This window comes from Zootoca vivipara, chromosome 3, assembly GCF_963506605.1.
Source record: "Zootoca vivipara chromosome 3, rZooViv1.1, whole genome shotgun sequence".
Classification (NCBI taxonomy): domain Eukaryota; kingdom Metazoa; phylum Chordata; class Lepidosauria; order Squamata; family Lacertidae; genus Zootoca; species Zootoca vivipara.
The window spans coordinates 102,178,704-102,200,795 of NC_083278.1; the positions used below are offsets into that span (position 1 = coordinate 102,178,704).

The 22,092-nt window shown below is 47.5% G+C and overlaps 1 protein-coding gene across 1 annotated transcript in view; it reads right to left on the minus strand.

Annotated features, from left to right (window-relative positions):
* Window positions 1-16,815: 16,815 nt before the first annotated feature.
* Window positions 16,816-22,092, minus strand: part of TTBK1 (tau tubulin kinase 1) — a 94,743-nt gene continuing 89,466 nt past the window's right edge. Inside the window, exons 14-15 of the mRNA XM_060272250.1 lie at window positions 18,190-19,808; window positions 16,816-17,400 (exon numbers count right to left, since the gene is read on the minus strand). Of these exons, the coding sequence (XP_060128233.1) occupies window positions 17,010-17,400; window positions 18,190-19,808 (2,010 nt within the window). The 3' untranslated portion in view covers window positions 16,816-17,009. The remainder of the gene's footprint in view (window positions 17,401-18,189; window positions 19,809-22,092) is intronic.

Sequence of the window (22,092 nt, forward strand, 5' to 3'; positions counted from 1 at the left end):
TTAGATGATCATACGTCCATATCATTGTGAGTTGTATCCTTCCACCAACAGGCTAAAACCTTCTTATTCAGAAGACTAAGGCACAGTCAAAGCTGAGCACTACTGGACTATTGCCAGGGCAAACGGTAATGCTGGTTCGAAATGTGTTTCAATGTATTTTAACTATTTGTTAATTTATTAACAAATTTATTAACAAATAATTTATTATCAATTAATTTATTACTATTTGTATTACTGGTTTATCATTCTGAATTTTATAACAAAGTTTTTAAATGTTGTAAGCCAACTTGCATCCGAGTTTGGGAGAAAAGCAGGATATAAATGCATCCTATATAATAAAGTCCAAGTGTCCCTGCGTCCAGTTGTCCCGTGTGTCCCTGGGTTACTGCGCATGGGCCCCAGGGACACAGGGATTGGACAGCAGAGACTGGACGCACACACACGCGCTCCCCCCCCACCTACCGTTTCCCTGCAGCTGCCAACTGCCGCTCCTGGCTGGACTGAGCGTTGGCGGGGGGAGCGCGCACGTGTGTGCGTCCAGCAAGGACAGGTCCTCCTTCCTGTCTGCGGCTTGGGGAGAGGAACGGAGGAGGAGAAAGCAGCACTTTCTTCTCCTCCGTTCCTGTCCCCCTGCCGCCGACAGCAAGGACAGGTCCCAGGGTTCGGAGAAGCACTGCGCAAGCGCTTCTCCGAACCCCAGGATGTTCTAACGCCCGTTATTGAACGGGCTGAAATACACTAGTTTAATAATAATTACTTTAAAGTTACCTTTGGTGTTGAAAATGGGACTGCCTGTAGGGATGATGGGAGGATCCCGTTTGATTCATATTTAATGGGTGGTATCGTTCAGAGTAGACTCATCAAAATGAATGAACATGACAAAGTTAGGTCCATTGATTTCAATGGGGTCTACTATTTCGCAATGCAGTTCTTTGTCCAAAGAGCATGTACAGAAATATGCATATTAAGAGAAAACGTATGCTAAAATCCTGATGCTTCATTTGTGATGACTTTTTAAAAGGCAAGCTGATAGGGAGATGTGGAAAAGTGAATTTACGATTGGAAAAATGAGAACCCAAAATGGACGGGTTCATCCATCCTTAGTCTTCACTGGAAGACTGGTGGTTTCTGTATGGAAGAACAAAGTCAAGCAGACTTGGGAGTCATGTGCTGTTGACCTTTTCTGTATCACAGGTGCATGAAAACCACATACAAACACGCACCCTGGTGTCAGCCATTTTCTTTGTGTCTTGAGGGGTTGTAGACCCCACAAGGAAGATAGACAGCCCAACAGCTCCATGAGTTGTTGTAACCCCTCTACAGTGACTGCTTTGAGATTTTCTACAATCAAGCGTTATATAAATTTTATGGAAAAAATAAGTATATAAGTGGCACAGGTGGCAGATTTTCTATCCTGGGGGAAGGGTCTTGAGACTAATGTTCCTGTGACTTTGAACCCAGGACTAGCAGTTCAGATCTTTTGAGGAGTGACGAATCAAAGCAAATCACACTTGAGGCAATTTGTTCCTCCAAAAAGTCTGCACTAGTGAATGCAGAAGGTCCAGCTGTTCCCCGGCACTACACACTGTTCCAGGCCAGAACTTCCCCTCTTCAAGTGCCTCACAACTTCACCCATTTCAAACTGAAACCGGAACACCTAAATCTCAGGCACATCCTTCCGACAGGTGAAGAACCAGCTATTCATTCAACTGGGCCTGTCACACATTGGTAATGGCACACCCTCCTGAATTAAATCTCACCATGTGACCTGCAGATAATTTCGGTAAAGTCTCCCCCCCCCCAAAGCAACATTTCTTGCAGCGTCTCCCCCTGACTTGGAGTCAAATAATGCAGGAAATGTGAAATTTCACATCAGTGCCACGAGCCTGGCTAACTCGAGCATGATGGGCGCATGACTCCCGCATGTGCTACTAGGAACAGCAGCAGTTGGCAGGTCTAGTGTGTGGCTTTGATGCATTCCTGAAATGAAACAATTCAGTCAATTGGATTTTCTCAGTTAGACATCATTTTCCCATTAAGATTGCATGGTTATTTGTTCAGGGCTAGTAATAAAATGACCTTCAAACCATCCTCTGGGCTGTAGCCAGTGCATTTTCCTCCCTTTCAGCCAGGCCAGACCATGCTGTCGCACAATTCCTGCACCTCTGAGGTGGGTGCCATTGCAGGCTGGTGCTCCTCCTGGCTGCTTCTTGGCTGTATGTACTTCTGAGAAGCCCCAAACGAGCATTTCAAGTCAAAACGGAAGCTGGCCAGCATGTGCAAGTCTACTTTTTTCTTTTCTTTTTTAGATCTATGACTCCACCTAGCTCCTAGCTGCTCCTAGCCCATAGGTGCCAACTCCCAGATTGAAAAATCCGGGATCGGCAGCGGCACGGCCATTTTGAAACTGGGCAGAGCGGCACCGGAAGTTGCTTCTACGCATGCTCTGCCCATTTCCAAAATGGCCGCAGCACCGGAAGTCACGCTGCAGCCATTTTGGAACTGGGCAGAGCAGCACCGGAAGTTGCGTCTACGCATGCTCTGCCCATTTCCAAAATGGCCGCAGCGCCAGAAATCGCTTCTGCGCATGTCCAGAGACTCCAGACATGAGCAGAAGGAGCCTCCCCGGGCTGGTAAGAATCCGGGGGATTTACGGGGTTTTTTAAAATCTGGGCTGCCAGTGGGAAACGGCTGGGAAAACGGGGGTTTCCTGGGGAATAACGGGAGACTTGGCAGCTATGTCCTAGCCGTGATCGGTCAAGCTATGGGGCAGGGGCAATTTGTATTTCTTTTTATTCAAACCCTCTCCCATGTAGCTACGGTGGGCTTGAAGCTTTCCAGCCAGGCCTCTACCGTTGCACACATGTGCCTTTGTCCAAGGGACCTTCCAAAATGTCCTAGCCATCTGCCTGAATCTCAGAGATCTGACACCTTCATTATACCCCTGTAACCCCTGCAACCCCATAGTCGCCCTTGACTGGACTTAACTGTCCAGAGGTCCTTTACCTTTTTTTTACACCTGTAAAATGAAAGTGTCAGGTGCATCTCTATGGGGAGGGCATTCTTAGGACCACTAGGAGATACCCTCTCCCAGGCCAGAACCCCCTGAGCTTCTGTGGGTGGAGAAGCAACCAAGAGGGCTGATCTGAGCATTCAGATGGGTCTGTAGGGAAGGAGGCAGTCTTTCAAGTATTTGGGGCCTGAGTCATTTAGGCACCTTTGATTGGGCTTGGAAACGAACTGGTAACCTGAGAGCAAATTCCACTGGACTACATGGGACTTACTTCTGAGTGGATAGCTCAGTTGGCTAGAGCACGGTGCCAATATCACCAAGGTTGCAGGTTCGATCCCCGTATGGGACAACTGCATATTCTCAGGGTCCTCAGGGTCCCTTCCAACTCTACATTCCATGATTCTATGACTGCACTGCAAGGCATTAACAGCTGTTGCGAGGCTCTAGAAGAAATTTCTTCGATAGGTCCAGAAATGTAGTCTCCATTTTACACTCACTTAGGCAATGCAAATCCATCTTATTAGATCTTGGAAGTGTAATATTATAGTTCAGGGTTTTCTTTTAAGCTACGTGCATGCTTTTTTTTTTTTTGCAGTGTTTGGTTTTAGACATCTATTTGGGCACTGTGTTGGGTTTTTAGAATGTTTTTATGCTGCGTCGGTTCGCTTGAACATTGGATACAGTGGGCTATAAAGATCCATGCTTAGTTTTATTCCTCATTCTGAAGCCCGGCTAGAGAACATGAGGAATGTGTGGCTGCTGGCAGTAGCAAGAGTCCACACTGCTGGTAGCAAGAACCCCAGCCATGATGCCGTCTTTCCACACTCCCATTCCTCTGCAGCAGTTCATTGGCTATTGGTCATCATGAGGGTATGGCCTCTTGGGCGAAACAATGCCCTGCCAGGTGTCCTCCGCTGGACAGGAGGAGGTGCAAGAACGTTGGAGGACCTTTTTTCAGCACTGAGCAGGCTACATTTCCTTTTGTGCAGACTGTGTTGGGCGGGGCCAGAGGCAAAAGTGGGCAGGGCAATGAATGCAAGCATCGCCTTTGCTAGCTTCTATTACACCCACACACCCTTCTCTATCCTATATCCAGGCATTATCAGAGCACTTTCAGCCACACAAACACACTCAAGGAGGGTATGAACTGAGGCCGGAGAGGGGCTTGTTCCCTGGGGATGTGGTCCCTCCCTCCCAGAGATACAAGATAGCTGCTCTCAGCAGCAAATCACACATCCACCATCATGTCCACTTTGGCCCCGGAGGGTCAAAAGTTTGCCTGTTGTACCTACCCCCTCCAATTAGAGCCAGTGAATGGGTTTGCCCATGCTTTCAGCTGCTGTATCTTCCTCGTACTCTGATGAGAGCAGAACAGCTGGTCTCCTGTCCAGACAACTCTGTGAAGGTACGGTAGGTCTCATTGTTATCTCCTGGGCCTTTAATCCTCTCTGAGCCCTACAACCCATTACTAGAACTGATGCCCATATGTGCTTTGTTCCGATAGACAGCACAAGGGATCGCACAGACCCCACTTCCAGCACTTCTGTGGTGCAACCTTGAGAAAGTACCAGAAGTGACTCCCTTCTGCCATTTTGACGGCCTTCGTTTGTTGGCCGTTCATTAAACAAACGGGGAAATACACATCAACAAAAAGGTAGGTGAGCTTTTTAATGGCACGACCCAGAGTTCCCTTGGAATAACAAAGCTACTATGACTGCCGGTTCTCATACAAACAAGACATCCCCTCTTATTGGTTTGTTTGTTTTATTTTAAAGTCATCATCTGGAGTTATGAAAATGCCAGGTGGATCTGTACACAGATTATAGCTTCTCTGTGATTGCATGCCAGGCTTTGGTGGTTGAGAAATGTGCCATGCAGTTTAAATCAGGTTTTTTGTTTTTATTTCCGTTTGCAATTGTACATTCTAGTTGCAATGTGTAAAACATTCTAGAGCTGCTTTCCTAAAAGAATGTGAAGGAGATATGCCGAGAGGGGCTTTTAAAATTACTATTATTTTGGAGCCTGGCAATGTTTTAAGTACACGATACCAGACGACGGAAGTCCTGTCTCCAAACCGGAACAGCCTGCTCGGCGGAGTGGGAGATGATCTTAATACACAGCTGCTCCTTGACAGGACTCCGACCATATGGAAAGCAAGCCTGAGCCTCCATTACCAATTCAAAGATACCTGCATTACAGTTGCAGTTTCAGTCCAAAGAAATAGCCACACAAGTTACATTGCACAGCACAGTGCCCTTTACATGTTACATACATATCACATCCTGCTCTTGCATCTTTCGGAAGGGATGATTCATGCCATCTTTCGCTTCTTGACTGACAATTCAAGGTGGAGCGTCTTGTAGCTCAAGAGCTGAGCCTCGCCTGTGTCGCCAACTGGCAAAGGTGCACCCATGCTCCAAGTGACTCAAAGGATGAGAACATCTCATTTTTAAAAAGCACAGAATCTCCCAGGAAGCACTTTATGGTCCCTGTCGATGAAATCCCTCCCCTCCCACCTCCCCCCCAGTTTGTAGGAAATCTGCCACCTAGATCAGCAAGTTTTTCCCAGCCCTGGTGACCAAGGGGAGTGTGATCTCTCAGACAAAGGTTTTGTGTCTCGAAGTGCATAGTAGAATCACAAACACAGCAACGTTAGTGCAAGTGCGGGAATGAGTTTGCTTCGCATTAGTTGATCCAAAAAACCCATTTCTCATATTTACAGCTTCCTCTGTGCATTATATAGGAACAATTTTTTCGAAACATTTCCAGGGCCCAGCTTAGAAGTTACAGTAAATGCTGGTCCCTGAAAGTGGCTCCACTCCCAGCTCTGCCGCCATAATTTCCTGGTCAACCTTACCATGGGTCATAATGACATCACACCATTCTGTGTTGCCCCTCCCGCCCACCACGCTATTGGTGGGAGGAAGGGAGACACGATGTCACAATGCCCACTGGGGGTGGGGGTGAGATGAGGTTATACATTTACTGTGAAATCAAGTTTGACCTCCCCAGATTGCCATCTTGCTCAGCCCGAATCTTCTGCCTTGGAAACACACCAAGTTCACAGCCTGCCAATGGAGGAGGATAAAATCGGAGAGGGGGAGCAATATACTGCCTGAAACAATGCTAGACCACCTGCATTTAAATTCATATTCAGTCCTACACTACTTTTTCCTGCCAAAAGGGAAGAGCTCTGGAAGCGCCAAAATCTTACACACATCCAGAACCTCATAGGCAGATGGAGTCTGAGGCAAAAGTAGACAGAGCAACACATACTATTTTTTACATTTATATGGAAGGCTAATTTTTGCACACCCGTTTTCCCCCATTCACGTATGCAAGAGGCATGATCAGAGTTCAGGGGCACATTCCAGCTAGGCAAAAATACTCAAGGAAGGTGTGCAGCAGCGCCAGTGAGGGCCGAGTCTTGGAGAGAAAGGGAATGGCTGGAGAATGTGTGACATGGGGAAGGTCTCAGGACCCAAAAAGAGGCCCAGAGGGCCACATTTGACCCCAGGTTCACCCACCAGGTAGCCAACATTGTTCTGGGATTGCAACCCCCACCTGCCCCAGCCAGCATGGCCAATGGTGAGGAATTATGGGAGTTGGGAGTCCAGCAGCTTTGCAAAGGCACCATGTTGGCTACCCCTGGTTCAAGGAGAGGCACCACCCGGACTCGCTTAGAAACATCGGAAGCTGCCTTACGCAGAGTCTGACCCCTGGCCCAACTCTTTCAGGATAGTCTACCCTGACCGGCAGCAGCTCTCCAGGGTTTCAGACTGGAAGTCTCTCCCAGTGCTACCTGGCGATGCTAAGGGTTGAACCTGGGACCTTCTGCATGCAAAGCAGATGTTCTGCTACTGGGTATAGCCCAAGGGGTGGAGAGACAAATGGGTAGATAGCACAGTTGTGTTGCCTCCACAGACAAACCCGCAAGAAGACCCTTGACAGCTTTCAGCAGAGGGTGTTGGTCTTGCCACTCCACCACCTTGCAGTTTCCTGCTCCTTCTCATAGATTCATCCTCATGCGCCTTCTTAATCTGTCTGTTTTGCTCAATCTAATATTGCGACAAAGCTTGGTGTCTTCCCATCCTGGCCCATTTTCAATAATTTGCTCTTGTTGCTTCTGGAACTTGGTGCTCACTTACTCTTAGAGGCCAAGCTACATATGACAGACATCCTGGTGCAGAGGTTTTTTTAATATATAAATGAAAAGGTGGTGGTGGTGGAGCTACACATTTGATTGCACCCACAGTGCTGGTGGAGGAGATGCTTAACAATTTCCTGGTGAGCCCTTTTTTTTGCAATCAAAGTCCCCACAAGTTGTTTTCCAACCCAAAGGGAGAGAAACATAGGTCTCTGTGAAGTTTGAATGGCAGATACTGCCCACAGGGGAAAATAATAATAATAATAATAATAATAATATAATAATAATTTATTATTTATACCCCACCCATCTGGCTGGGTCTCCCCAGCCACTCTGGGCGGCTTCCAACAGAAAAATAGAACACAGTAATTTATTAAACATTAAAAGCTTCCCTGAAGAGGGCTGCCTTCAGATGTCTTCTAAAAGTCTGGTAGTTGTTTTCCTTTTTGACATCTGTTGGGAGGGCATTCCACAGGGCAGGCGCCACCACCGAGAAGGCCCTCTGCCTAGTTCCCTGCAACTTGGCTTCTCGCAACGAGGGAACCGCCAGAAGGCCCTCGGTGCTGGACCTCAGTGTCCCACTGTGCCCCACTGTCAGGTCTGCAATCAAATTCCAAGCCTGGAAATTTTGTTGGTTTTCAAAAGGACGATGGGCCAGGAAATCCAGCACAGATCTCCCAGCATCATGTGCAGGTTGGCCCTTAAAAGCTCTGTTGTCTTTTTCAAACTCTGTATAGCAGTTCCTTCCAGCTTATGCTGTTCAGAACCACACCATACACTTAGAAGCACATCCAATGTACTTTTACAACACATGGCTTCACCCAAAGAATTATGGGGGTTGTAGTATGTTAAGGGTTCTGGGATTCTGTAGCTGTGTTAGAGGGGAACCAAAATTCCCAGAATCCTTTTTTTTGGGGGGGGGGGAGATAGAGTCATGTGCTTCAAATGTATGGTGTGCATCAGTTAGCAATCACCTGCCCATCCCTTCTTTGGCTTCTTTCCCACTTGAATGTTTTCCTATCCTATGAAACCCATTCATTTTAAATTGTGAACCCCTTCATCATTTTGGATGCTTCACAAATTAGAGATGACAACGAACACTGGGCAGTTATATGGGTACCACCAAAGAGACTGGTACACTCCTGGCGCTGCTGAGATGGCACTAGGACAGGGAGGTTGCCTAGGCAAAGCAGCCTTTGCCAACCTGGTGCCCTCCAGGAGTTTTGGACTACATTTCCCATCAGCAGTGTTTCCTGGGGCTGGTGGAAATTGTAGTCCAAGGCTTCTGGAGGACACTCTCGAAAACAGAATTCCACCCATCTCAAATGAGAGGAAAGCCCCCAGATTTGTATGTCTCAAAACGAAATCTGCGCCAAAGGATTTCCTGGCTCCGCCCACCCCTGCTGGCAGTCTCTGCAAGTATTCCCCACTCCCCAAAGCTATCCCTCCTTTATACTAGAATACACTCACTTCTTCCCTCTAATTGGCCGTGATCTTGGTGAAGATATGCATCAAGAGAAGGTAGGTGCTCCCCTCCCTCCCCTCGGTCACTCTGATGTGCTAGGTAAACAGCATGTAGGAAAAATGGGATGGTGGGTAAGATGTACCGTAGTTCTATAAAGGGTGCTGCAGCGGCAATCTTGCCTCTGTGCTGCCACTGTTCCCGTGGCCACTGCTGATGAAAGATAAGAAAAAGAATGGTGGGAGTATGTAGTTTTTGGAGGCTGGAGAGTAGTGGGGAGATGGGTAATTTGTAGAAGAACTTGGTTTGATCATGCTGGTGGGTCCTTGGGGCAGGGCCTTTTCAGTGGTGGCTTATACTTGTGGAATTCCCCCTCTAGGGAATTCTGATTGGCCCGCTCTCTTCTGAACTTTGAGTGGCCCCAAAGGACTTTCCTTTTCCCGCCAAGCTTTTATCTTGACCTTATTGCTGAGCCCCTTTATGTTGTTGAACTGATTTTGCTTCCATTGTGTTTGTTCAGTTGTTTCATTTTTAACGCTTTAATGAAACGCCACCTTGTGAGGACTCCCCCCCCCATAGTCATATATTCATTAAACCAGCAAACAAATGAACAAAAAACTATGTACGGTGGTACCTCGACTTACGAACAACTCGACAACTGAATTTTTCGACTTACGAATGGGGCAAATGGCCGCACGCTTACGAATTTCTCGACATCTGAACAGAAACCGCAGCGGTTTTAGATAGGGTTTTTTCGACTTACGAATTTTTAGAAGGGGTTGCTTCGACTTACGAATTTTTCCGTTTCCAATGCATTCCTATGGGAAATCGCGTTTCCAATGGCGCTCTTCGACTTATGAATGTTTCGACCTATGAAGGTGCCTTCGGAACGGATTAAATTCGTAAGTTGAGGCACCACTGTATAAGAGAGCACTGCTAACTTGTGAGGGCAGCAGTGTTGAGTCAAGAGCAGGCACATTTAGTAACCAACCCTTCGCCTAGGCCCCAGGTTGGCCACTGTGAGAACAGGATGTTGGACTAGACCCATCAGGGCTCCCCTTATGCTTTTATATTAGCTGTTTATCATAAGAGTAATAAAAGAGTATAGCACCAGGAAGGTGGCCGGAAATGCAGGTCAATACTCATATGTGGCATAAAACACATATTGCTGTCCCTAACTTGTGCTGTTGCACCAGAAGCGCAGAACCTATAGCAAGACTGAGTGTGCCTTCTGCCACGATGCTCAATGAACCGTTTATCCGATTGACCATGCTATGAGATTGACACAAGCTAAGAGACTGGGCAAAAAAAAACTTGTATCGGGTGTGTTCATCAGTTAAAGTCAAAATGCCAAAAAGGCGACGAGGGCCATGTAATAAGCAAGTCTTGGGGAAAGACACAAAATGAGTGGGCTTTATGATAGGGAGGGATAATGGAGAGCATGCAATCAAAACGGCCTGTACTCCTAGGAAGAAGAATGACCGACGTCCTCTTTGAACCTGCGTTTATGCTTGCTTTTAATAAAACATGAATATACATAATATGCAGTCGCTGACTAGCATCCAAGAGACGACCTTCTTGCGATGGCGTTTTGGGGAGCTTTCATAGAGAAGCTATTTAGAACCCTGGAACAAATCCTATTAGACCCGGGACAATCCACAGCTTCCTCTGCCATAACAGATGACTGTCAGTGCTACTCCCTTTGGCTTGCTTCTCAAGAAAACAAACTGTGTCTCCATTTCCATATTTGGCTCAATGAGGGCCCTGTTCTTTAATGGGTGTTCATTCAGGGCGCACTGACGCACAACCACAAGGAAAAGCAGCTAAACCCCTTGTACCAACAATCCCTTAACCCTTCGTGGTATTGATAGAGTACTTTTTTTTTGTTGCTACGGTAGGCATTGATGGCGTGTACCCATTTCTTTACCCAATACTGATGCTCTTTGGATGGCAGACGAAAGCTGTCTTGCTTTCCAACCTTGCTAAATGTATACAGTGGTGCCTCGCTAGACGAAATTAATTCGTTCCACGGGTCTTTTCTTATAGCGAAAAATTCGTCTAGCAAATCCCATAGGAATGCATTGAATTTTTATTGAATTTTTTTTGCCCATAGGAACGCATTAATTGAATTTCAATGCATTCCTATGGGAAACCGCAATTCGCTAGACGAATTTTTCGTAAAACGCATTCGTCTAGCGAGGCAACCTCCGCTCGAAAAATCCTTTCGTTAAGCGGAAAGTTCGTTAAGCAGGGCATTCGTTAAGTGAGGCACCACTGTGTGTATATATATATATATATATATATATATATATATATATATATATACACACTGGTACCTCGCAAGACAAATGCATCGTGCAACGAAAAACTGTTTTTGGTGACTCGCAAGAAGAAACTTTCAATGGCCGCACTTCGCAAGACAAAGTTTTCCGGCGGGGGTTTTTGGGGGTTTTTTGCCGCGGCAATTGGCACTTCGCAAGACGGAATTATCACTAGACGAAGCGACTCGTGGCACGAATTAATTTCGTCTTGCGAGGCACCACTCTGTATGCGTGTGTGTGTATTTACTGATATTTGAAATATTGTATTTCAGGGTGAAGAGTGGTACAACAATGGGCCTGCTCATCTCATATTGCCTGATAAAATTACATGGGACCACACTCTCGTACAAAAGAAGACAGAGATTATCAGATGATAGCCTTGTCAGAAGGAGAGACAGAGGAGTCCCACTGGAGTTGGAGAAGGAGCAAAAGTTGTGTGTGCATTGCCCACATACACATGCCTACTTGCCACCCAAACCTGGAAGCCAAAAGGGCTGTTTCGGTTCCAGGCAGGGCCTCCAAAATGGTGCCAATTTCAACTCTGACCTTTGACACAAAAGCAGAAAAGGGAAACAAAGTAAAGTGAGGAGTGGGTGGGGTAGAAACTGCATTGCCCACCTAGTGTGGGGGTTGAGAAATACCAGTAATGGCATACTCCCTTTGGGGGTTAAGAAAAATAAATGCAGAGTTCAATGGGAAGCAGCGGGTGTGAAGAGGAATGCCATAAAACAGGCTGGAAAAGAATTTGAATCATGAGGTAACCTTTGGCTGATGACAGTTACTACATTTTGTGGGACAGTCAAAGGTCTCTAAAGTGCCTTGCAAACACAATCCTTTGAAAACAAATCTCAACTGAGGAATAAAATACTGTGATGAATTTTCACCATTTGTTGAGAGCCAAAGGAACTCCTGTTCTAAGGGCTGCTTCATATATAATGCTACAGGCAATCTTTCCCCATCCCAAACAGATGACCAAATAAAATTCCCAGTTTATGCTGAAGCATCCCATATAATCCCAGGGCAACGGAGCAGTCTAAACACCTTTGGATTCAAATTGGTGCCGCTCAACTGATATGGTCCTGATGGTTTAAGGCAGGGTTAGGTGCTCTACAATCCTGCACAAAGACACAAAAAATCCAGAGAATCTGGGATTGGGCACCAAATGTAGCATCCTATAGCTTTTGAAAAGCTTCTGGTCCAAGCATGTGAGCAACATCTAGTATGATCTTCAAAGCCAGAGAGCTCTGGAGGATTTGCAGTGGTCAAGAGGTGGGGCTTCAGTGCCTTAACCATTCCTAGGGTTAGTAGAGGCAGAATGATGTACAGACACTGGCATGCAGTGAGTTAGGCACCTGGATCCCTTGCAAGGCTTCTGACTTGCATTTGCAGGCTGAGGCTTAAGCTGCAGGCTACGTGAAGTTCTGCAAACCCATGCCGTCGGTTCCCAGCTATCACGGCCTGGCTATTGCAGAGATATAAAGACCACTGTGTGCATTTCAAGTATCCACACATCCATGCCTCCATCCCTATCCCACTTGGTCTCCACATTCCTTTCTTCATTGTCACCCTATTTCCCTTTGACCACGAGATTATTTCTCCATCTAGCCTAGCATTGTGGCTGGCAGTGGGCCTCCAGGGTCTCAGGAATAGATCTTTGCTATCTCCTGCTACCTGATCTTCTCGGCTGCAGATGCCAAGGGTTTAAGCTGGGGCATTCTGCATGCAAGATATGTACTGTACCACTGATCTCCAGTGTGATGGGCACTACTGTCAGCCCACAGCTCTGCCCTGAGACTGGCCAAGAGCTTGCCCTCATGTCAGATGTGAGAGCAGTAATGATTGCACAGTCTCTGGGATGCCCTTTGGAACTTGCCTCAGTCTGAAGACCCCACAGCATCAGGTGTTGTGTGAAAACAGGTCAAAAAGTCAAGAAAAACACCGTTCAAGAACGGACTCTCCTAAGCAATGGAAGGGGAAAGAGTCAGCTGATGGTAGTCCAGAAAAGCCGATGGACAAAATGAATCAGGAGGACACATATGCTGGGGCAGAGCAGGATCAAGCGGAAATAGGGCAGAAACTTCAGGGAGCTCATCAAGGGAGAAACTTGTCCCAATGGAAATGCATGGTGAGGTTTGCTTGAGGGAGTAGAGAGGAGGATGTGAAGTCTGGGCATGGGCAGAACAAAGCACAAGGGAGAGCTGAGAAAACAGGTGTCAGAAAAACGCGGGGGGGATTGTTTTGGTTTAACTATTTAGTTGTTTTTTATATTGTATTTTATTCTGTGAATCGCCCTGGGATCTCTTGATGAAGGGTGGTATATAAATTTAATAAATAAATAAATAATAAACAAACAAACAAACAAACAAACCAAGGGCATCCAAATCAGAATACAGAGCCATGATGAACAACCTGCCCCAAATGAATGGCACAGAGACTCAAATGCCTCCATTCCATTCTCACTGGGCTTGTCCTACTAGAGGGCAGCAAAGTGATCCAGGTTATTTCAGGCGGATTTAGAAGGAATTCATGTCCGAATGCTGTGACAATACTGTATGTACTGTATGTGCATATACATATACATATACATATACAGTGGTACCTCTACTTACGAATAACTCTACTTACGAATGTTTCTACTTACGAATGGAGCTCCGTCCGCCATCTTGGATGCGGTTTAGATAGGATTTTTCCTACTTACGAATTTTTAGATAGGGTTGCTTCGACTTACGATTTTTTTTCTCCCAATGCATTCCTATGGGATTCGACTTACAATTTTTTTCTACTTACGAAAGTATGCGTTCGGAATGCATTAAATTCATAAGTAGAGGTACCACTGTACATATACATACATACATACGTACATACATACATACATACATACATACATACACATACACACATACACACAACATGGCAGTGGTCGTGGGACACCATTTGGTGCTCTCCAGCAGGCAGAAAAAAGTCTTGGGCTGGCATTGTCAACAAAGCAATTCTAAAATGACAGAACTTGCCCTTAGTTTGATTCCCCCCGCCCAATACCCTTCTTCTGTATTTCTTTCTGAATGCTCAGTGTCCTGGAAGGAAGGAAGCCTTTGCAAGAAGGGGTCCACTGCAGGCCAGTTCACTCGGCCGTTTCAAACACAGCGGCTACATGGAACAGCCACCATTAATACAATGCCATTTGATGGTACCTGCAGCTTTGTAGTGAATTCTCTGAGACATACTGAGCCTTCAGCTCCTGACCTCTTGGCATTTGGCATGTGCTCCAAAAGGGATATATAGTGGAATCACTGTCTCAACCTATCTCCGCAGATCTGCCTGCCACGCCAAAATAACAATTCACGTGGGAGAAGGAGTTGGGAGGGTGTGGTCAAAATAGGATGAGGAGGGCAGAGAGAGTGCATGCTTTAAAGATGGGGTGCTTATTTTTTGCCAATGTTTAAACAGAAAACTTCAAAATTGTGCCTGAAAGATGCATGGAAAGCTACTGATATTGGAGAACCTGTAACAGGAAGGAAGGAGGGGATCTCATGCACACTAGAGTCCTGAAACCACATCATGGGTAGTTCAGTGGCAGTAGTGGGGACTGCATGAAAACATGGGAGATAAACCCCGGGGAAAATGTGGCGTTTGCTCTCAAAACCCCTCTCCATCCCCATTACTCCAAGATACATGCTGCAGCTCTCCAAGCTGTGCAAGCCCAATTGGGGCTGTTGGGTTATCTTTGCTAAGACCACATCTATAGTCTCAAACAAAAAAGTCTGTCTTTATGGCTCCCGTCCTTTTCCTATAATTCAGATGCAGATCTGAGGCCCTCCCCCAGGGCTACAAATCCCACGGCTCCTTGAATGACAGTCCTAGCAGTCATACTGTTGCATGCCCTTGGTTTCCCTCTGCTGGACAAACTGGCAAAGGGATGACAGCGCTTTTATCTGTGAACAAATTCCATCTCCTTAATAAGGTACATACTTTTAAAAAAAAGACAGCCACCAGCCCTCCAGTGGCGTGTTGACATGCATGGGCAATCTTGACAAAATAGCTACCAAGGATTTGCCTCTGGCCACTGAGTCCCCCGATCCCTACTGGGTAAAGGAACAACGGGGTCAAATCTCCCAGATAAAGTATAGCACCAGGAATCATCTTCTCCCGAAGTCAGCTTACGAAATTTAGCTCAGCAAGCATCTGCCTAAATAGATAAGTGAGCAGGCCAGGCTCCCTTTGCTCTTCATACACCCTTGCCTGTTAGTTGCAGAGGTAAAAGATAACTGGGATAAGGGAGGGGCCCTTGACCTAACATCCGATTAATTCTTCAGCTCAGGCCTTCCATTTCATGAAGTCTGAAGGCCAGGGATGAAGAACCCTCCACATGTTGTTGGACTTCAGCTCCCATCAGCCTCAGCCAGCATGGCCAGTGGTTGTGGAGGAGGGGAGTTGGAGTTCAGCAACATCTGGAGGGCCTCTGCTTTCCCACCTCGTCCCAAAGCTGTTGCCACATAGCTAGGCTCCTTTCACTTTTTCAAAGCTTTTCGGGCAAATTGCAGGGTGTTATTGGCTGGTTTGTTTTGTGCTGCTGTCCCACATCCCAAAAAGCTGGAGCCTTAGAGGTAAGCCGCTATAGAGAATGCCCTTTCCCTAACCCCACTGGCAAGTGAAATCATCTCCCACGTGGGAGAGCATGGTGAGAAGGACGCTGCAAAACTGACCTCCCCAAATGATACTGTTTGTCAAGATACTGTTTTGTCAGCAAGCACCAACCCCGAAAACCAGCTACTGTCACACAGACCAAGCAGTAAGTACTGTAGTTAAGGTCTCACAACTATGCTTCAGAAGCAAGCAGATACTGCCAGTATAGGGCATTTGGGGATAAGAAGCCTATTTCAGGAAAGAAATATGTAGCCGCTTGCATGTTCAGCACAGAGACCAAGTCCCAGAGCAAGAGGCAGAGACCGATTCACAGATTCCTTGCACGCTGAGGTTCCCTGCACGCTGGAACCATGCGATGGCCACAGATCATACTTTGGAGCTAAGAGGTTGTTTTGTTTTTACCATTTCTGCCAAGAAAGAGACCAGCTAATGGGTCCCTGGGAAGCTTTTACAGCTGCCTTTGCCCGCAATACAACCTCCCGGTGGACAGGTAACTTACAGGTGCATCGTTTGAACAAATCAGGGCTAAGGTCTCTCCACTTCACAAGACACTGGAGCAGCTGCATGCTTGTAGGGAGGGGAGAAGCTACCCCTGCCTTAACATGCTCATCGTTTCACCAGCAACGAGCTCCTCACTCAGGCCTGCCAACAGAGAGGCCCTATATAAGCCAGAAGCAACACGCAGCTCCTATCCTTCTGGGTAGCAGTTATTGTCACACATTCCTCTTGCTTGACACTGCAGGCAAGGCAGCCACCGAGGAGTCCAGTTGTGACTTTTGTTCCATCAGTGCTCGGGGTCAAAATACTATGGGAGAGTGGACAGGCAGCACGGCCGGAGCTGCCCCAAAGACGGCCCGGGGACGGCAGGGTGGAGTGGCAAAGGGCAGGGTAGTAGGGCGGTGAGGGAGGCAGGGGCATTGGGGTTGACCTGACCATTTAGAAGTTCACACCAAGACTCTTCTTCTTCTAGGTGAGGCGCAGCCCTTTCACGTCTCCTCTGATTTTGGCCGGTGCATTATAAAAAGCCGCCTCCCCCTACCCGAGTGTCAGGGCTCTGCGAAGGAGACGGTGGTATTGCTAACCAAGAAATGGGGGTGCAGGAGGAAAAGACGGCGTGAGAGGAAGGAGAGTCAGGCACAGGGGCAGGCTGCCCGAGTCGCTGCTTGGTGGCTGGGCAAATAGCAAGCAAGCATGAGCTGGCCGGGGAAGCCCCAGCCAGGTTAAAGAGCTGGATTGAGACAGCATGAGCTTGTGGGCAAGTGAAGCACTGAAGTCAAGCTAGCTGCTATATGCTTGTATTTCCGACACGGTGTAGGGCTGTGCTGCGGCGTCTTGAGTGTATAGCATACGCAGAGGTTTCTCCAGCCTGGCGAGGTGGTAGGTCGGTTGGTCAAAAATGGTTTGGCAGCAGCAGATCATTATCTAGCAGTAGCCTTGCCTTCCTGGGATACTTGCCTTCCTTTGGTTGCTGGAATTTGAGTTTGGGCTTTCCCTCGGTCCTTTCCGGGTTGCACTGGGGGACGCTGGGGCGTCTCCCAGCAGCCCACCTGCCTGAGCTCTGGAGGGAGCCCTGGAAGAAGGTTGCACCCACGGAGGGAACGTGGTACCTGACCTATGTTGGCGGGAGGGCGATGAGCTTTCTTTTCTGGACAGTGATTGGCTCTTGGGGGAAGCACTGAGGTTTCGCGGGGGGAGGCTGGGGCTCCAAGGTGGAGGGCGGGGGGTTTTCCTCGGACTGCTCCGCATGGGAGGTACGGCGGGAGTCGGCGTTGCTTTCGCCCGGGAGTCGCCGGATGGTCTTTGCCCCTGAAGCCTGCAGGAGGAGAGCAAAGGGAAAGAGGAGGTGTGGAGAAAGCAAAGAGAATTTAGTGGCAATGCTAATGCTGCCGGCTACATCGAACACATGGCAGGAGAGGGGCAGCCAGGCAGTCCACATACACAGTCACACAACTATATAAAAAGCTCTGATTCATATATTTTACCAGGGAGACGAAGCCTGTCCCCCTACCTGTTACGGACTGGCTGGATGAGGAGGAATGGTGGGAGGCACCAGCAGAGGAACCCTCCCTCCAAGACAAACCCCAAGAGGGGGAAGGTTCAGAGCCCAGGGATGGGTGGTGGGACACTGAAGGGAAGTCAGAGTGAGAGAATTGGGAGGAAGGACTTGATGCTGAAGGGAGCAGGAAGAGCCTGTGACAGGGAGCAGTTCAGACTCTGAGGGGCAGAGGAGGGGCAGTAGAGATAGCTGAAGAATCCAGGGAGCCTGTAACCTCACTTCTTACAGTGAGGGAACCATCAGAAGGCCCTTAGAGCTAGATCTCAGTGTCCAGGCTGAAGTCTTACTGAGGGAAGAAGGTTGAAGGTCAGGGGACGTTGGGGGGCGGGGGGGCGGGAGAGTAACTGTGTAACTGGGATGGGGGGAAATCCAGCAGGTGAAGAGATACCTTAGCATCATAATACAAATGGTCTTAAAGAGAAGAGACAAATCACAGTCCTGTGGGTGGACAAAAGGAGGAGCTGAGGGGCTGATTAGAGAAGTTAGCTGGCTGAAATAGTGAGCGCTTGGCTTCAGAAGGAACGAGAGCCTCTCATACAGACTCACCTGCTGGTCACAGCTTTATCACCTGGGCTGCTACTCAGTGCTGCCGGCAGAAGAGTTGAGGGGCTCCCGGATTTCAGTTCTATCACAGGTGGCTTTGCAGACACAATGGGGCGAGGGATTCTGCTCTTTGTGCTCAAGCCTCTCTCTTCCATCTTAACCAGGGAATATTTCTCCTGACTCCCCGTCTTCCTCGGGGTGAAATCGTCTGAGTCGTGGGTGTCCTCCTCGGAGCCAGTGGCCGAGAGTGTTTCTGAAGCTCGCCGCCTCTCATCGCTGGAGGAAGCAGAGGATGACGCACCTGAAGCTAACCTGAGCAGACGGTTCTGCCTCCTCTCCATCACCAGGCGAGCCAAATCCTGCTGCTTCAGCCTCTTGTACAGCCGCTCTTTGCCAGAGTGCGAGGCTGAAAGGTCTGAGCCAGTGTCCTCTTCGGACAGCAAAACGGGGATCCGGCTTCTGTACCTGACGCTGAGGGGCTTTCTGGGGCTCTCTTTCAGAACATCTGGAGGGGGTTCCATTTTCTTAAATGATTCCATTGCAAGGGTGTTATTTTCAAGGGCAGGCTCTTCTGAATCCATCTTATCGGCTTCTTCTAAATCTGATTCAGGGGCAACCTTGCCTTTATGTTCCAGGTCGTCCTCTTCCATTTTACTAACACCATTGAGAAGCACAGCCTGCTCCCCTACAATTTCAGAGGTGGTTTCAATGGGATTCACCGAGAGAGCACAGCTTTCCATCTCTCCCCCTTCCAGAGCCGAGTTCACGCTCCCATTTTCTACAAGTGCCTGATTTTCCTCCATCTCTTCCTCGATGATGATCTCTTCATACTGCCCTGGAGTAGGGTATTCCTCATGCCTCATCAGCTGACCACCGGAAGACATGATGTTCAGATGGGTCTTTTCTGCGATGTGAACAAATGTGCGCTCAACTTTGGTGAAAGGGGACGAGGTGGTGGCCACAGTAACAGGAGGCTTTGGTTCTGACTTAAGGATGGAGGACAAGGTCCCTGGTTCCGATACATCAAGCTGGCTTCCCATTGGCTGTGGTTTCTCACTCTGTGGAGTCAACGCAGCGAGAGTGCCAAGGTCGGCATCAGGAGCCAAGTCTGCGTTCACCGGAGACTTCTTGATGTCACCGGGCGAAAAGAGAACTAATGTTTTGGAGCCTTCTTCAAGTTCCAAGTCTCCTTCTGCTGCTGAGGCTCGGCCCTTGGACTCCTTTTGGTCATCAGCCAAGAGGGTGGATGGGGCACCTTCCTGACTGTGCTCAGTACTTTTCTGGCTCACGTCACTGCTTGAGTCGCTGTGCAGATCAAGCTCTTCTCCTAAGTCACCAGCTTCGTCGTCATCATCGTCTTCTTCCTCCTCCTCCTCCTCTTCTTCCTCTTCTTCCTCTTCCTCCTCCTTCTCATATCTGTCATTTGCCATTTCTAGATGGGCTGCCGGTGGTTTGCAAGGGGCAGTTAAGACAACATTTGAGAAATCCACCTTCTTTATACGCTGGAGAATTCTGGACCTTTCCCTGTTTTCTGACACATCCCTTTTAAAGTCTTGATAAGGCAAACTTAAAGGCACCACCTTGGGGAGACCATTCATTTCAAAAGGCTTCAGTGTGAACACCTGGAGCAAGACAAGGAAGAAGAAGAAAACAGTTATCCCGAGAACACTAAATGGAAAATGTATTTGGGGCATCCGCACCAGACATTCCAAGCAGATTTAAAGCACATGGCTTCCACCAAACAATCTTGTGGTTCACACCCGGCAGAACTACAATTCCCAGTGCCCACAACAAGTGACAGTTCCCAGAATGATTTTGGGGGAAGTCATGTGCTTTAAATGTATCATTATGAACTCAGACCGTGTCTGATTCATGAAAAATTGGTTAGAACTGGAGAAGGCTCAAGACAGAACCTAAAAATATTAAAAGTTGTCTTTGAAGATAAGTTTCTGGAGAAAGACATTACTTTACCGCATGGTATTAAACTCGGTCCTTAGGGCCCGAGAGTGTCTTCTGGGATGTCTGATCAGCAGTTCGTGGAATTCCCCCTTCATTCTTTTTCAGTGCTTCATCGTTAATATCCAGGCATGATACTAGTAGGAAAGGAAAGGAAGGAAAGGCCACTGCTTCCCACTCATCTCAGGTCACTGCTGCTAAAGACAAGCAAGAGGCAGGGCCTCCCCTACACCTCCTGCTAGTGTGATGTCTGATGAACACTCCTAACAGGTAACAATGCAAAAGCTCATTATACAGTTAATGCATCAGCCAGCCTCATGGGCGACCAAGCAATCCAACTGGAGGAGGTACAACGTCAACACCAGCCATATCATTTTGAAAGAAGAGGATATAAAACAGTGAACTGGAACACATCTGATGACCTCACAGCCATTCACAATAGCATGGGAAGGGGGTAGCACTGAAGTAAATCACAAGGAGGAATATAGAATAATCTGGGATATTCCTCCCAGAGGTGAAATATCCAGGGATAACATATGCAAGGTCAATGTGAAGTGGAAATGTGTTTGTGGGTTGTTGTTTCTTGAAAGAGAGACAGACAATGGGAACCAGTGGAAAGATTTAGTGAGAGCAAGAACAGTCAAAAGCGCTGCACCAAGATGCATAAGAAATGGCATTGTCATTTGCATGATAATATGGATTACTTAAAATTTGGAGGATTTAAGTGTGTGGCTCTTGCTCCACACCATTTATAGGTGTTGCTATAAACACATGTGTGCGTGTGCGTGTCTAGATCTTGATATATCTGATCTGTATACCTGAAGGAGCATCTACACCCGTATCATTCAGCCTGGACCCTGAGGTCCAGCTCCAAGGGCCTTCTGGCAGTTCCCACATTGTGAGAAGTGAAATTACAGGGAACCAGGCAGAGGGCCTTCTCAGCAGTGGCGCCCTCCCTGTGGAACACCCACCCACCAGATGTCAAGGAGATAATAAACTTCATGACTTTTAGAAGAAAACTGGAGGCAACCCTGTATTGGGAAGTTTTTAATGTTTGATGTTTTATTATGTTGTTATATCTGTTGGATGCCACCCAGAGTGGTTGGGGCAACCCAGTCAGATGGGCAGGGTACAAATAATATTTTTTTTGTTTGCATTATTATTATATCTACAGTGGTACATTGGTTCTCGAATGGCTTGGCTCCGGAACAAATCAGCTCCCAAACGCCCCAAACCTGGAAGTAAGTCTGCAAACTTTTTTTGGAAGCCGAACGTTCAACGCGGCTTCCGATTGAGTGCAGGAAGCTCCTGCAGCCAATTGGAAGCTGCGCCTTGGTTTTCAAACAGTTCTGGGAGTTGAACAGACTCCCGGAACAGATTAAGTTCAATAACCAAGGTACCACTGTATAGAACTTGATATGCTTAATTAGGCTTTTCTTTCCCATCCACAATGTGCTGCCCTACAGGAGAGGAGGACAGGAAGAAGCAGGGACCAATCCCAACTTTTCCACTTGAAAACATTAAAACAAGATTAAATAATAATGGATCCACAGCTGGACCACCTTACTCACAGGCAAAAAAAAAAAAGTTTTGGGAGGGCCGTTTTGTCAAATATTTTCCAGGGGTGCCTGAGATTCTCTAACAATTTGGAGGGAGCCTGGGATTTATTCATTTATAATTATCAGAAAATTCTTAGGGTGGTGTTGATGCCTTTGTGAAATGCCTTTGTGCACTGTTACCATGGAGTCCCACAAAAAGAGATGGGGAATAGAAATAAGAAAGCAGGGGCGGGATGAGACCAAAAAAAAAAAGAAGGAAAAAAGGCTGAGGGAAGATGGTGTTGCAGAGAGGAGCGGGTGCTGTGAGAACAAGAGGGAGCATTAGCGGAGATAAAGACATCCAGGAGTTGAAGGTTCAACCAGGGAGGAGAGGCTGTGGTTGAGGCCCTTG